Source organism: Rutilus rutilus, assembly GCF_951802725.1.
Source record: "Rutilus rutilus genome assembly, chromosome: 25".
NCBI classification, from domain to species: Eukaryota; Metazoa; Chordata; class Actinopteri; order Cypriniformes; family Leuciscidae; genus Rutilus; species Rutilus rutilus.
The window spans coordinates 1,911,814-1,929,313 of NC_140229.1; the positions used below are offsets into that span (position 1 = coordinate 1,911,814).

At 35.8% G+C, this 17,500-nt stretch overlaps 1 protein-coding gene across 1 annotated transcript in view; it reads right to left on the bottom strand.

Annotated features, from left to right (window-relative positions):
* The window catches only part of wdr70 (WD repeat domain 70), a 91,206-nt gene that overhangs the window by 34,237 nt on the left and 39,469 nt on the right, over positions 1-17,500 (bottom strand). The window contains exon 10 of the mRNA XM_084401245.1: positions 16,947-17,121. Within this exon, the coding sequence (XP_084257371.1) occupies positions 16,947-17,121 (175 nt within the window). The remainder of the gene's footprint in view (positions 1-16,946; positions 17,122-17,500) is intronic.

Consider the following 17,500-nt stretch of genomic DNA (forward strand, 5'->3'; position numbering starts at 1 on the left):
AGCAAAGTTAGCTGAAATGATGGTTTAAATGAAAAGAGAAAAATCAATCAATCACCAGTCAGGGAGACTGGGGCAAGTTGTCACAGGTCAATATCTCAAAAACAAAAGGTTTAAGTGCAAAGTCCACTTGCATGAATGCTTGTTTTCTCTATCAGTGCTCATCTATGTAATTTCAAGCATCTAGAACATTCAATTATAATAATTAAGGCAATGATATGATGTCACAAAGTTCTGTCCAATGTTAATTCTATGGGATTTCTGGCCGGCTGGACGGCCGATCGCTTATAAAAGTCATAGCAGTGTTGTCATGACAACGGTGCGGGATGAGTTACATCAACATTAGTACGGAAGGAAGACGTATGCGAGATAGTTACAGTGATGCTTCGCAATGACCACTAATTATTGTTTAAATAAGAATGTGTTAGAGCTGCACGATTCTGGATGAATTATGTTTCAAATAAAGATATTGATTCTGAACAGACGGACAACTCAGCAAAATAACATCATTTGCTAGAGGTTCTGACAAAATGTCAATTGCTGCAGTCTATTTAAAAATGTTTAATTAATCTGAATTAATAGTTTTTTTTAAAGGGGTCATATAATGGTGCATGCACTTTTACAAGTTGGTTGTACTGAAATGTGTGTTGGCAGTGCCTGTACACAACCATCATAAAATGATAAAAATCCATCCAGTGTTTTTTATTATCTCCTTATATGTTTTCCCCCGTCTCAAATCAAGCCGTTCGACCGTGTGACGTCACAAGATCGGACGCCCCTCCCACGATTGTTGATTGACAGCAGCGTTTCAACACAGACCCGCCCTCGCTCGTGAGCGAGCTGTCAATCATAGTCATTGTTGATACGCTGGAGCACTGTCTATGAGCAGAATGGCGTCTCAGTGATTGTGGTGTTCTGTTCTTGGGTGTAATAAGCATAGATATCATATATAAAGGCTAGATGTCTTATGGCGCAGTCACTTCCGGCATCATCGTTCGGCCATCTTGTGACAGTGCTCTGTGCATTAAGGTGAATGATCAGCACGCACACAAATCCTCGTATCTCGCTGAAATCTTGACGGATTTACAAACGGTTTGGTTTCTTACAAACGTTATTAACGTGGCTATAATTCCGAATGCTTGAAAATGTATGTTATAATTTTTCATATGTATGCAGTGTATGTATGCAGTGTCATAACTACATCTCTGACGTTTATAACAAACCAAACCGTTTGAAAATCGGTAGAAAAATGAGCAAGTTATGGTTATTTAAAAGTACATGCACCATTGAAGTAGTGAGCGAGTACACTGTCGCAAGATGGCCGCCACGTGCGGACGTCGACCTCCATTGGCCAGCAGTGCGCACGAGACATCTAGCCTTTATATATGATATCTATGGTAATAAGGAACACAGCATCATTTTGATGTTCCTAAATCCGAACCGCTGAAGACGCAGTGGCTGAGTTTGTTTTCGAAGGGAATATTCCCCACGATCAATGTCAATGCTTTCATGTTTGCGCGAATCATTTCTCACACCAGACTGCTTTACAAACGAGGGTCAGTATAAAGCTGGTTTTGCTAAGAAGCTGCTCCTGAAAAAAGGATCGGTACCAACTATTCGTGTTCCTGCTGCACCTCCAGAAGAAGAAGTGAGTGTAACGCTTTATTAACCTTTATATTAATATTTATATTAATCTTTGCAAATCGCTTGCTGCACGCTTCACAATGAATGCGGCTGTTTACACTCAGGGTACATTACGGCATGTTTTCTATGTACGACGTTCTCAATATAATTCATAATCCCACGTTTATAATGAACAACGCGTTATGGTTATTGTGTTACTGTGCTACGGTGTACGCACAGAACAGAGGGGCGGGGGGAGCAGAGCTCATTATCATTTAAAGACACATGCACTTAAACAGCGTGCTGAAAACAGACCTGTTTTTGACCAGGTAAAATGAGTGTTTTCTTACAATACTAATGAGAATTTTTAATTAAAATATATTACAAACTTTTAATTTAGACCCTAAAGAATCATATTAGCTTGTACAAAAATGGCGTTATATGACCCCTTTAAATCGGGTTGAGTGAATGATTCAATGACTCACTCATAAAGACGTCACTTGTTTCATTACTGGATGAATCAGCGTTTTTGAGCAAAATCTCTTGAATGAATGATTCAATGACTCACTCATAAAGACGTCACTTGTTTCATTACTGGATGAATCAGCGTTTTTGAACAAATCTCTTGAATGAATGATTCAATGACTCACTCATAAAGACGTCACTTGTTTCATTACTGGATGAATCAGCGTTTTTGAACAAATCTCTTGAATGAATGATTCAATGACTCACTCATAAAGACGTCACTTGTTTCATTACTGGATGAATCAGCGTTTTTGAACAAATCTCTTGAAAGAATTATTCAATGACTCACTCATAAAGACGTCACTTGTTTCATTACTGGATGAATCAGCGTTTTTGAACAAATCTCTTGAATGAATGATTCAATGACTCACTCATAAAGACGTCACTTGTTTCATTACTGGATGAATCAGCGTTTTTGAACAAATCTCTTGAATGAATGATTCAGTGACTCACTCATAAAAGACGTCACTTGTTTCATTACTGGATGAATCAGCGTTTTTGAACAAATCTCTTGAAAGAATGATTCAATGACTCACTCATAAAGACGTCACTTGTTTCATTACTGGATGAATCAGCGTTTTTGAACAAATCTCTTGAAAGAATGATTCAATGACTCACTCATAAAGACGTCACTTGTTTCATTACTGGATGAATCAGCGTTTTTGAACAAATCTCTTGAATGAATGATTCAATGACTCACTCATAAAGACGTCACTTGTTTCATTACTGGATGAATCAGCGTTTTTGAACAAATCTCTTGAAAGAATTATTCAATGACTCACTCATAAAGACGTCACTTGTTTCATTACTGGATGAATCAGCGTTTTTGAACAAATCTCTTGAATGAATGATTCAATGACTCACTCATAAAGACGTCACTTGTTTCATTACTGGATGAATCAGCGTTTTTGAACAAATCTCTTGAATGAATGATTCAGTGACTCACTCATAAAAGACGTCACTTGTTTCATTACTGGATGAATCAGCGTTTTTGAACAAATCTCTTGAATGAATGATTCAATGACTCACTCATAAAGACGTCACTTGTTTCATTACTGGATGAATCAGCGTTTTTGAACAAATCTCTTGAATGAATGATTCAATGACTCACTCATAAAGACTTCACTTGTTTCATTACTGGATGAATCAGCATTTTTGATTACTAGATGAATCAGTGTTTTTGAACAAATCTCTTGAATGAATAATTCAATGACTCACTCATAAAGACTTCACTTGTTTCATTACTAGATGAATCAGTGTTTTTGAACAAATCTCTTGAATGAATGATTCAGTGACAAATACATTTTTTAACAGTCACTTGTCGCCACCTACTGGTGTAACGATGTAATTGATACAATCCTTATTTGAAGCATCAAGTTACTTTTTAAAGGTGGTTTGCTCTATTTTGATCGCTACAGTAGATGACATCTGAACTATAATCTTTTATCCCAGTTCTTCTGTGGCAATCTGAATATTTGTAACAAAAAGTGGCTGAAAAGACTGTTTTGTGAAGCCGTTTCATACATGATAACGTCTCTCTCCACATCAGCGGCAGCGCAAACGCAGATCTGAATGTTTCATGTGATTTTGTCAAAGGTTTAATAGACACAGGCGAATCGTTGTCATTTAGGAAGAGATTGCATGTGTGTTTGAATCAAGATCACAATCTTTTAACGATTAATCGTGCAGCTCTAGTATGCGTTTAATGTGATGTGATCAAATCGCAAGTCGTCCTGCAGCGTTTCTGCTCCAGACATGAATGATTCCTCAAACCATGTGTTTTTTGTGGAAAAATAGTGTTTGGAATGAAATAATGGTGAGTAAATAATGAACTTACATAATTTGAGAACTCTTTTTCCTGGTTGGTGACAGTGGAAACGTTCAATAGGGCTTCTTTTTGCAGGCAAAACATCACAGTTTGAGTCTTCACAGAAACTGGCTTGCAAAAATAAACCCACCATGAGAGGTTTTCATTGGAGTCGTGACAACTAGCCCCGCTCAATTAAAACAAATGAAGAGTGATGGAAACTATAGCCAGTTTATGGATGGAGAAGCAAAAAAAGTGCCAAAACACAACCTGAGGACATGAAGGATTCACACACTCACACAAAAGTGAGAGACGGAGGGAAAAAAAACGAGGAACAGAAATATCAGCAGAGAGACGGAGTCAAAGAAGGAGAGCTGAAGTGTGTTTGTACGTTCGAACACTTCACAGAGGAAGTCATAGACCTGGAACGAGCAGATAACGCGGCTTCACACACACCATTACGTGTTCCTGAACCGACGCTCTTCGCCAAACCAATTTACTTCTGCATAATTGTGGGTGTTTATCAGCGTTTCTCCACCTGCTCGCGCGGCCAGTGAAGCGTGGCTCTGCTGATTACCCAGCATTCACTAGGGCCAAACCCAGCTTAATTAAATCACGACGTGTCTGGGAAAGTTGTGTCACTCGAAACGAAGGACGTCCCGGCGCTCCTCGTAACGTCTGTCAAGTGTCTAAGACAATGAACCTGAAAGACAACTGACGTTATTAACTATCTCTGGTCTTACGGTGTACGATTCATCACTGTATGTTACTGTACGATTCATCACTGTGTTACTGTACGATTCTTCACTGTATGTTACTGTACGATTCATCACTGTGTTACTGTACGATTCTTCATTGTATGTACGATTCATCACTGTGCGTTACTGTACGATTCACTATATGTTACTGTACGATTCTTCACTGTATGTTACTGTACGGTTCATCACTGTATGTTACTGTACAATTCGTCACTGTGTTACTGTACATTCATCACTGTATGTTACTGTACAATTAATCACTGTATGTTACTGTACGATTCAGTGGTGAACTAATTTTAATAAAGATGAATAAATTATTTAAGTATAGCTCATAGTTAGTTAATGTTAATGAATGAATTACTAATTGGACCTTATTGCAAAGCCACAAAATGAATTGTGGTTGATTAATTTAACATCTCTCTCAGTTTGTGTTAATAAAATAAGCAGCTTCGTCATTATTTCAACATAAATATTGAGAAAACAAAAAATGGTAACACTTTACTTGAAGCCTTTATGTATAATGCATTATAAAGGTATTCATAATGTACGTTATAATGCATTATACCTCATTATAAATAATAGTAATCAAAGTCAAAATGCATCACATTATTTGCAGATGCATCTAAAACTGATTGTCGTGTTTTAATGCATTATACTTTCTAAAGGTGTAACAATGAATAGATAAGTATTATAATGTGTTATAACTGTGGTCACAATTTTTCATGAGATCATGCAATAAGGTGCATAATTAATGCATTAAAAATACTTTTATAATGCATTATATATAAAGGCTTTAAGTAAAGTGTTACCAAATATTTTAGCCTTTATAGGAGCCTTAGAGTTAAAGACTCGAGAACCTGAAAACCCCATTAAACATCAGCACATGGAACTGACATCTATAACACATCAACAATTAATGCATTATACTGTATCTTATCATAAATAATTATAACCAAAGTTAAAATGCATTACAATATTTGCAGATGCATCTAAAACTGATTGTTTGTCGTGTTTTAATGCATTATACTTTCTAAAGGTGTAACAATGAATAGATAAGTATCATAATGTATTATAAATGTGGTTACAATTTTTCATGAGATCATGCAATAAGGTGCATAATTAATGCATTAAAAATACTTTTATAATGCATTATATATAAAGGCTTTAAGTAAAGTGTTACAAAATATTTTAGCCTTTATAGGAGCCTTAGAGTTAAAGACTCGAAAACCGGAAAACCCCATTAAACATCAGCACATGGAACTGACATCTATAACACATCAACAATTAATGCATTATACTGTATCTTATCATAGATAATTATAACCAAAGTTAAAATGCATTACAATATTTGCAGATGCATCTAAAACTGATTGTTTGTCACTTTCTAAAGGTGTAACAATGAATAGATAAGTATTATAATGTGTTATAACTGTGGTTATAATTTTTCATAAGATCATGCACTAAGGTGCATATATATATATGCATATAATGCATAATATATAAAGGCTTTAAGTAAAGTGTTACCAAACCTTTATAGGAGCCTTCGAGTTAAAGACTCGAGAACCTGAAATCTGAACCGGAAAACCCCATTAAACATCAGCACATGGAACTGACACCTATAACACATCAACAATTAGTGCAAATCAACTGGATATAGATCCGTGTTCACGGCGAAATCCCCAGCGTCAAACATCCGGCCCGACACCTTCTTGTGTTTCAGGAGCACAACACAGCCCTGTTTCTGCTCAGAGGAGTCCTGGGGTTCGTCTCGCGCCAGACACACACACACACACACACACACACACACACACACACACACACACACACACACACACACGAGGTCACGCTTGCTAGAAGAAGGGCATAAAGAAAACGTCCTGATTATTGTTGACAAGACGTATCCAGGCCCCTTCGTCCCAGAATCCTGTTCAGAGGCCGGCTCGGGTTTCCAGGCCTGATTACCAGCGCGAGCTTGAGAAACGTCCATCATCTGTCATCACTAACAGCATGATAAACATCACACACTGGAGATTTCACACACCGGATCCTCTTCAACACTGAAGAGATCGTTTGCTCTCTTAGGCAGAAAATGTGCTGTAACTGAAGCCAAATGTGAGGGCAAGCGGAGTTCAGATCCACCTGCCATCTCTGTTCAGTTCAACTCTTATCAAAGCAAGCAAATATAATCATAGACAAATATGCAACTTCCAGGAATGAATGCAAGGTGTGTTTTCAAGGTACCATGTTGATACAGTATGAACTGAGTTGGCAAGTTCAAATCTTAAGAAGAGATTTAGAAACTTGTGGTGAAAGTCAAGCTTTTAATGTAGTTTATGTGTCTATGAGGTGTTTTTAATCTGCTTTAAGACAAACCATGTGTAAATTCATAAGTCGACACCATTGCTGAGTATTTCCTCCTTAAAACTGCAGTGAACCAAAGACAGTCTCAAAAACACGCTTTGAAACGCTTTCTGACGTCACAAACTACCTTGTAACCAATCAGATCAACGTGTGATCGTCAACCAGTGGATCTCTGAGCTGAGTGAGTGAGTGGAGGCGGGGTGAATTTGCATATTCATAGAACCACGCATACTAAATGAGGCGAGGGTGTCGAGTTACACTCAAGGTATTTTAAGGGATGAAGACATTTTTACATTTAAATATGTAATTTTGGTGATTAAAGATGAGTTTTAAGGGATAAAATGATTGACTACAGGGCGACTTTAACTCTTTGTGAGTTCATGTTACCTAATGCATAATATTAACTCTTCTCTCAATGGCATGTTCAAAACAAAACTGATGTTGTCGGGTCAGGCGGTCTGCAGCATTCGGGACTAAAACACTTAGACATGGAGAACAACGAACAGTTGAAGCTAATCATGAGCCGCTCTTCATCGCTCTTCATCGTCTGAGGTGAACGTTCAAGTGTGAACAAACTCAGCCAGATGTGGCACCAGCAGCTGGAGGAAAACAATCAGATCACGAGAGACGGATATGTGCTTTCTCTCCGAGCGGCTTACGTCAGTCCTCGGTGTAATCGCTCTCTGTGATTCATTTCTCTGATTAAAACAATAGGATCATCTGTTAAGATTTGACGAGCAGCTGCAGAAATATGGCCGTTTCTACTCGTGCAACGGATCACAAAATTCACGGATCGGATCATTTACGGTTTTCGAGCCACGGATCGGGTCATTTTTTCTTAACTTTGCTTTTCATTTATTACTTAAAGCTCACCTGAAGTTCTTCAACACCACATCAAAAACTACTTGCCTAACTGATAAAGTTCAAACATTATTAAAAACAAGTGAACAGTCAGTAATAAAATAAGAACAAACACACAAATTACAAGCAGAGATTAACACTAAATAAAGTTACAAAGCCTAACAGTCGTATTGAGGTGCAGAAATGAATAATTAAGCCTCAATGTAAAATAACACTATCTGTTCACTGTAGAAATTAATTATAGGTTCATCTTTGTTAAAGCTGTATTTAGGTGTTTTATTAACATTAATGACACAGACAGGAATATTAGGCTGCTGTCACTTTAAGAGTGAATAAACTGACACACATCCGGTTTCTTTCTCCACTGTTCACTGATGACAGAACCGAGAGAACACTCGCTGAGATACTGAGGGTATTTAGACATCAGTGTGTGTGTGTGTGTGTGTCTGTTCAAGAGCAAGGAAACGCAAATGAGGAATCGATACTGTGTTCGAGCTCTAACTGAAACACACACACTCTCTCTCTCTCGGTGTGTGTGTACGGTTGTGCGCACAGATAACGCGCAAATCCCGAGTTTCGCCTCTTCTTCTGCGTTTAAAATTGTTTGAATGTGTAAATTGGCAAGACAAAACACGTCCAAATGATACATTTTCACTCTATGATGGTTCAATTTAGCAGTTAATCCGCGAATCACATGTGCCGAAACCGTGGGAGCCGATCCGTACGGATCACGGATCAACTGTTTCACACAGAGGTAACTATCCCAGGGTACAGTTGTGCTGACTCTATCGGCCCTGGCCGAGGAAGAAATCAAACCCATGCAGGCGTTCACAGCTCGAGACATGTGACCTCCGGAAGACACGAGCGGCTGATTGGATGTTTCCGTGTGTTGAGTTTCAGGGTGTGTTTGTTCTACAGGAAGATTAACAGATGAACAGAGGAAGTGCATCAAAGAGCACAAAACACATGAATCAATGCATTTGACTGCACACTGAATCATAGTTATTAGTTGCACTGTTAAAAGAGTATAAAGCATGAGAAACACCCGATTCTGTGTTTTTATATAATGTTTTAATGCATTATAATCTAATGGTGTAACTGTGAATAGATACTGAATAGTTTACAACCAATTCCACGTGCTTTTAAAAACTGTGTTGTGTTATAACACTATAAAACCATAAAGTACTATCATTTTATACATGTAATAGAATATGCAATAAATTATATAATTATACATAATTTAACATAAAAATTATTGAGGTAATGATTAAAAATGAAAACATTTAATTATATGGAAACGTATTATTGTCGTTAATTTATATCTATATAAAATATTATACATAGTTATGTAACTATAAATAATATAATATGTATTATATATTACATATAGGTTATATAATATAGGTTACGATTATAATTGGAGAGATATAATGCAATTTAAATTAGTAAAATTATTTATTATTATTATTATTATTATTATAACCAATTTCGTGTACTGTATCAAGTTTTAATGCATTATGTAAGTACTATAATAATGATTACATTAACAATAACAGTGCATAATATAATATGTAATACAATATATAATTATTATATTATATATACATAGTACTACATATAGTTATAGGTAATTATATATGTAGTATATTATATAATCATATAAGCTTACAATTCTAAATGGAAAGAAATAATGCAATTTATAAATTATAAATTACATATTTCATGTGCTTTAATGCATTATACTCTTTAAAATGTACAATTATATACAGTATAATAATATAATTTAATTGAGGTTACAATTATAAATAAAAACACAAATATGTTGATTTCTATAAAATGACGTTGATGTTAAAGAACGGTCAAAGTCGGAGCTGATCTATTCAGAAACACACGCTGACGTCAGGTGACTGAAGATAAGACCTCAGCAGACACGAGGTCACGACCCCGTAATCAATGTCCAATCATCCAGAGGATCTCTCCTCAGGAGCACATCTGTCCTTCCCAATATCTGGGTGGATGAGATCAAGGTCTGGCACACGTGTCTGTCTGCATTCTCTGTTCATGAGCTCTAGATGTCAGAGAGCAGTGCCGGTCTAACCAGCCCAGGCCTCCTGATTAACCAGTGCTCATACTTGCACAACTGCACAGTCAGAAACGCGGGGTTATTTGTTTAACCCAACCGTTGGGTTACACATATTGGGTCAATATGTTGGGTTATTTTCCAAAAATATTGGGTCGTTTTTTTAATCGTTGGGTAATTTCTAGAAATAACCTTGACATAAACTGTCGACTAGTTGTTCTGGTGCTGCTGATTTGACAGACCGTTTGTAGGTTTATGAAACACTGAGCAGGAGCCCTCTCTTATAGGGCCCTGTGAATTCTGTTCATTTTGTCCCAAATTCAGTTTTTCTGTTTTAAAATTTCTGGATTACGTTTTACTTCTTTTTTTCTCTTTTTTCATGTTAAATTAACAAATTAATTTAATTGATTTAAAGCCAATTTATAAAAAAAATTACACAATTTTAAATTTTTGGTATAATTCAAATGTGCTTCATTTTTTTTTTACCCCCAGATTCTGTTTTATTTTACATTTTTCTGTTTTATTATTATTATTATTTATTTTATTTTTTTTCAATAATATTTTTCTGGATTCTGTTTTAATGATTAAATAAAATTGTAGTAGTCAAAAAGCATGTCTAATTAATTTAAAATAATGAAACATACAATTCAACAACAATTTATTAAAAGTGTAACAAAAATGACATTTTAAGATCCTTATAAAATTGGCTTTACTCCGCAAATTTTTTTTATATTTCTAGATTTCCTTTTAATGGTTTAATAAATTTTAATAAGCAAAAAGAATGTCTAATTTGTGTCTAACTAAATGTACTAAAAGACCCCTATGAAATATTTTAAGAAATTGTATGTTTTAATCTTTCTTGATTTAGGATTTAATACGAAATGTACCATCAAAAACAGTGCTAATCAAATGAAGGCATAAAAAAAATCTATTTTAAAATGCAATCAAATTAAAACTTTTATTTTTTAGCAAACAAAGTGCTGCACAATACTGTTAAAACAAAGCTTGAATGATTGTATTATTAATAATGTTACTTTGAGAAGTACATTCTACCGTCACAATTTCTTCAAGTTAAACTGAACTTTTATTTTGGCGGGTTGTAGTTGAGTTGAGCTTTGCATTTCTGTGCTGAAGTGAGATCATGAAGTTCACGTGTTTATGACGTTGATTTATTCATCCAAAATGTGCCAAATTCAGTGACATTCCGTGTTATACAGTAAATCCCGTTTTTATGAGCGGATTGACTCTTCCTCAAAAGCCGGTGTTGTGTCGCCGATTCAGCGACGGACCCTCGAGGAACGGGCTGTTGTTATAAGCTGCTGGGGAATGCTGGGTAAATATTTAGTCAGACAGAATAAGCAGTAATAAATCACAGAAGGTAGGAGTCCACGCTCGGCAGAGTCATCTGTTCACACGCTGGATCACGTGACACATTACGCGCTCAGAAACGCAAACGCATGTGTTCACTTCATGACACATCATTTCAATACGTCTCGTTTGGGTGATTAGATCATTTTCTTATCTGGTGAACTCGTAATGGATTTCATCGGCAAATTTCATTGCTTTTCCATAAACACTAGACATGGATCCGTCTGTGAAGAACGCAGCACACATGAGCCGCTCTCTGGACAGGATCGGTTTCACATAATCTGTGTTGTGAGACGGGAAGTTCAGTGGCGTGTCGTCGTTCACGTGTGCTATAATAGCAGGAATCCATTAGACGGGTGCAGCACTCCGGCTATATCACACACACACAACGCAAATGTTTTCTGCACTTTCTCCACTGGTAATCTCACAAGAACCGGTCCAGGGCACATTTCACCAAAACTACTTTAACATATATATTCTGCAGAAAGAAAATTAATCAATTTTGCATGCATGCAGGATTAAATTTTGAATAAAACTTTGTAATTTAAATGTTTTTTGTTTTTTGTTTTTTTTTTGCATATAATTGCATAAAGAAAAAATTAATTAATATTACATAAAGGCAATTTACATAAAAAAAAGAAAAGAAAACTAATTAATTCATCAATTTTGCATGCATGCATGATTAAATAAATACTTTTTGCATAAAAATATGAAGAAACAAAGTTTTGCACAAAGAAAAACATTTATATTGCATAAATAAATAAATGTTTATACATAAAGGCAATTACATATTGTATAAATAAATATAAATGAAGACAATCAAATAAATAGATATTGTACAATAAAATCAATGTTTTTGTAAATAAATAAGTAAATAAAGTATAGAAAATAAAATCTATTTTAGGACCATTATGATTTTTTGACCTGTGACTTTTTTTAAAGGAAATAGTTTTTTTTTTTTTTTTTTTACAAGTGGTAATGAATGAGATGTGTTTGTTTTACAGTAACGACAATTTGGGTGTAAATGTGTTTAATTGCAAATGTCACAATGCAAAAGAAGTCTCACATTTTTAACCCAATGTTTGCGGTTGTCCACATCTGACACAACCCAGCATTTAGAGTGTAGACTTCATGTTCTCTATGCAAAATCATTTTTCTTTTCTCTTTATGGTGAAATATGACCTGACATGTTTCCTGAGACCCCAAAAAAATAAAAAATATCAATGCAAAATGTGAATGCATTGAAGAAAAGCACATATAATAAGCTCTGCATGAACTGGGTGAGTCAGAAGCCGACATGTACAGATGATTGACGTCGTACAGTGAGCGTGAAGGTTAACAGAACATCTTCAACATCTGAACATCTCCTTTAAAAGCGAGTAAAGCGTGTCGCTCAGTGCACACGAGACAGACGTGTGTGTGTGTGTGTGTCCTGATGTATTCACATTCACACCCAGTGAAGCCTGTCCAGCCTGATGGGCTTTTAATGCACTGAAACACACACACACACACACACACACACACACACACACACACACACACACACACACACACACTCTGAGTTAACTTCACATTCCTGCTTCCAATTAAAGCCTCGTCCCCTCAGACTTAATGACGCTGATGGATTGCGACAGGCCAATTCAACATCTTGCTTTTCTACAGCTTTGTTTAGAAGGAAAAGTTATTAAAGGAAGGAGAACAAAAAAAAGTGTTTAGAATAACAGCTTAACACCTGCGGTGAGAAAGAGTCTGCACTGGTTTCGCTTCAGCACCAGATTTGGACGCCACATGGTGACCGACACAGCAAGATGGTTTATCAGCATTATTTGTGTTATATTTATATTATTCTTTTATTTATAGACATGTTTGTTTGTTCAGGATATCATATATATGATTATTAAAAAAAAATATATATATATTTATTATTTATATTATTATTTTATAATATTTATATTATTTCCTTCTTTTTTTTTGTATGACAATCTTAGTGTTCTCTCTCTGTGAGTGTGTGTGTGTGTGTGTGTGTGTGAGTGAGAGAGAGAGAGAGTGTGTGTGTGTGTGTGTGTGTGTGTGTGTGTGTGTGTGCGTCTGTGCGTGTGTGTGTGTGCGTCTGTGTGTTTGTGTGTGTCTGTGTGTGTGTGTGTGTGTGTGTGTGTGCGTCTGTGCGTGTGTGTGTGCGTCTGTGTGTTTGTGTGTGTCTGTGTGTGTGTGTATACATATATATATATATATATATATATAGCACAAAATAATTATAATTAATATATAGTATTATAAGGTTTACATGTTTATATTAATATTTTATTTAAAATATTTGTATAATTTATATATTAAATACATATATCTAATTTGTATATTGGTAATTTGTGTATTGGTTTATGGTGTATATTATATACACAAATATAGCTTATTTAATTATATACAATATATATCTTTTTTTAATTAATTTAATTTTAAAATAAAATTATATATTAAAATAAACAAACATTACAATATATATTGTTGCACTGTATAAATGTATATGTACAGTATATATATTTATACACATACATATATAATTTAAAATATTTCATTATCTTTAATAGATATAATATAATAGATATTTTTTTAATTATGTAATATTTTATTAAATATACAAAATATTTAATTTTATTTAATTTTTATAATTATTTTAATATGAAAGTTTTTCATGTTTTTTGGTGCATAATATAATATAATATAGTAGCATGTATTGCTGTATTATACAGAAATGCTGCTGTATTCAGTGTTGGAGATCTGAGGCTCCTTCACCAGGCGAGGACTCTGCTGTAAACTTTCCACGCTTGTTGGGAATGAAGTTTGTGAAGAATGTGGCAACAACATCCATCAAGTCTTCACGTCATGGGAAAGGACTAAAACTTTAACAACACCTACTCAATCTTTTACAATTGCTTTAGGAAGAGTTTTTAAAGTCTTCAGCACTGAGAACACAGTAAAACACTGAGCTGTGAATCTCTCTCTCGCTCTATTATATTATAATTGATAAGCCTCTCTCTCTCTCTCTCTCTCTAGGCCCGTTTCCAATACAGATTTGCGCAAAACTTGGTAGGTTTATGTACTATACCCCAGCCACTGCACTGGCCATTATTATTAATGGAAGGAGACGTATGTGTGTTATCCAATCATTAATGGTGAGGAACGACCCTTATTATACTTGTGATCGGCACATATGAGGAGTTACTCTGTCTCTCACTCTCACTCTCTATTACAATTGATAAGCCTCTCTCTCACTCACTCTGTCACTCACTCACTCACTCACTCACATTATAATTGATAAGCCTCTCTCTCACTCTCTCTCACTCACTCTCTCACACTCTCTCACACTCTCTCACACTCTCTCACACTCTCTCACACTCTCTCACACTCTCTCACACTCTCTCACACTCTCACTCTCTCACACTCTCTCACACTCTCTCACACTCTCTCACACTCTCTCACACTCTCACACACTCTCTCACTCACCCTCTCTCACCCTCTCTCACTCACTCTCTCTCTCTCATTCTCTCACACACTCTCTCACTCTCACTCACTCACTCTCACTCTCTCTCACTCACTCTCTCTCTCTCTCTCTCTCATTCTCTCACACACTCTCACACACTCTCTCACTCACTCTCTCTCTCTCACTCTCTCTCTCTCTCACTCTCAGTCACTCACTCTCTCTCTCACTCTCACACACTCGATTCTCAACAACTATAGAAATGGTACGACTGGACTAAAAAACTGAGACTTTCCCTAAAAAACCTGCATCATCTTCCAGTTAATGTCTATACTGTGGGTAAGACTTCATTTGAGGTTTACAGGCTTTACAGCAAATAAAATATTTCTTTATGTAATAAACCATGCAGATTATTTTCCTGCTGTTCTCTTCTGAAAATACTAGAGATGATCTTGCCATTTATGTAATTTTTTGCAATTTGGTCCATTCATTCACATTAATCGTTTATAAAACAATAAACAGTGCAAAGAATTGCAAAATGTAGCTCATAATACTCTTAGATTTTGCAAAAAAACAATAAATAAAATAAAATGACAAGAAAACCATCAAACTAAAGTAAATAATATATATAATAATAATATAAAGATATAATAGAAACTAGAAAATAATAATAATAGGTTTTTTTATTCTAAAAATTGATAAGCCAGTTTAATATAACTGATTATACGGTCGGTATATGAAAAAATATAAATGAAATGAAATGTAATGAAAATCGAAATAAAAAAATAAAAAAATAAAATAACAACATGATTACTACTCAAATTTTACAGGGTTAAATGATGTGACTCGTAACAGCTTCCCATAGTTTCCCAGAACGAACGAAGTGTCTTTTACTCGCACCCGTCCCAGCGCTCTCAGGAGGACCACACACACACACACACACACACACACACACACACACACACACACACACACACACACGCCTGATGCCCTGACCAAACAAACACCAGCAAATCAGTCATGAGACCAGCGTCCGGATTCAATCACCCCCTCCTGCCCCATTCATCCCGTCAGACGAGAGCCGAGACCGTGGACACCCACGCTGCTCATTCACAGCCCAGAACCGCAGTAAACACTGTAATACTCCACACACACACACACACACTGAAGACCTGGTCAGTGTCTCTGATGACCTCTGACCCCCAGCATCCGGGACGGTCAGACGTACAGGGATCTGCACGCTAGGTCTGGCCTGACACTGAACAGCAGATCTTTATTGCCCATCTTAGATCCGGGCGGCCCATGTCTCACTCAGACTAATGATGCAGCGTAAAGGTAAGGATTAAAGTGATAGTTCACACAACGATGAAATTTACCCCATGATTTACACTCACCCTTAAGTCATCCTAGGTGTATATGACATTCTTCTTTCAGACGAATACAATCTGAGTTATATTAAAGGGATACTTCACTTTAAAATGAAAATTCTGTCATCATTTACTCACCCTCAAGTTGTTTCAAACCTGTATGAATTTCTTTCTTCTGCTGCACAGAAAGATAGATATTTTGAAGAATGTCAGTAACCAAACAGTTAACTGGAGCCATTGACTTCCATAGTACATTTTCTTTCCTACTATGGAAGTCAATGGCTCCAGTTAACTGTTTGGTTAGATTGGTTTGGTCCAAGCTTTATAATGGGAATTAATGGCTGTTTATGTTTTGAAGTCCATAAAAAGTGCATCTATCCATCATAAAAGTGCATCTATCCATCATAAAAGTGCATCCACAAGGCCACTTTATTAACCCTCCAGAGCCGTGGAGCACTTTTATGATGGATAGATGCACTTTTATGATGGATAGATGCACTTTTATGATGGATGGATGCACTTTTATGGACTTCAAAACAGAAACTGCCATTCACTGCCATTATAAAGCTTGGAAGAGCCAGGCCATTTTTTAATATAACTCCAATTGTATTCGTCTGAAAGAAGAATGTCATATACACTGGCTATCATGTAAATCATGGGCTAATTTTCATTTTTGGGTGAACTATCCCTTTAAGCCACAGATGTTGGGAAACGACACACTTACGCTTAAGTTCCTGTCCCAGATCTGTATGGTGCCGTCCTGGCAGCCGGCGGCGATGAGTTTTCCGTCTCGGCTGTAAGTGCAGCACGTGGGCGTCACTTTCTTGCCCTGCAGAGATCGAGGCTTGAACACTGACTTGTGCTTCTTCTCGGAGCTCAGATCCCACGTCCGCACAGTCCTGAGAACAAGACAAATCAGATCAGATCAAATAATAATAAAAAAAAATCTAATAATAAAATAAATGTACATTTCGAGCTTTTAGAATTAGATAAAATTAATAAATTTGATAAATTAAACATTTTTTTAAATTAAATTTAAAAAAAATTATTTCATTAAATAAAAAATAAAAATAAAATTATAAAAATAAATGAAAAATAAAACAATACAATTCATTTATATTTTTGCATTTTGGCTCATTAATTCTCTTTAACAATAACATAACAATAACAAAAAGAATGCAATGAATTGCAAACGAAGCTTATAATACTCTTATTTCGTGACTTTTCACATACTCAGCTGTGACACACTAGTAAAGACGTCAGCGAGTTCACCTTTCC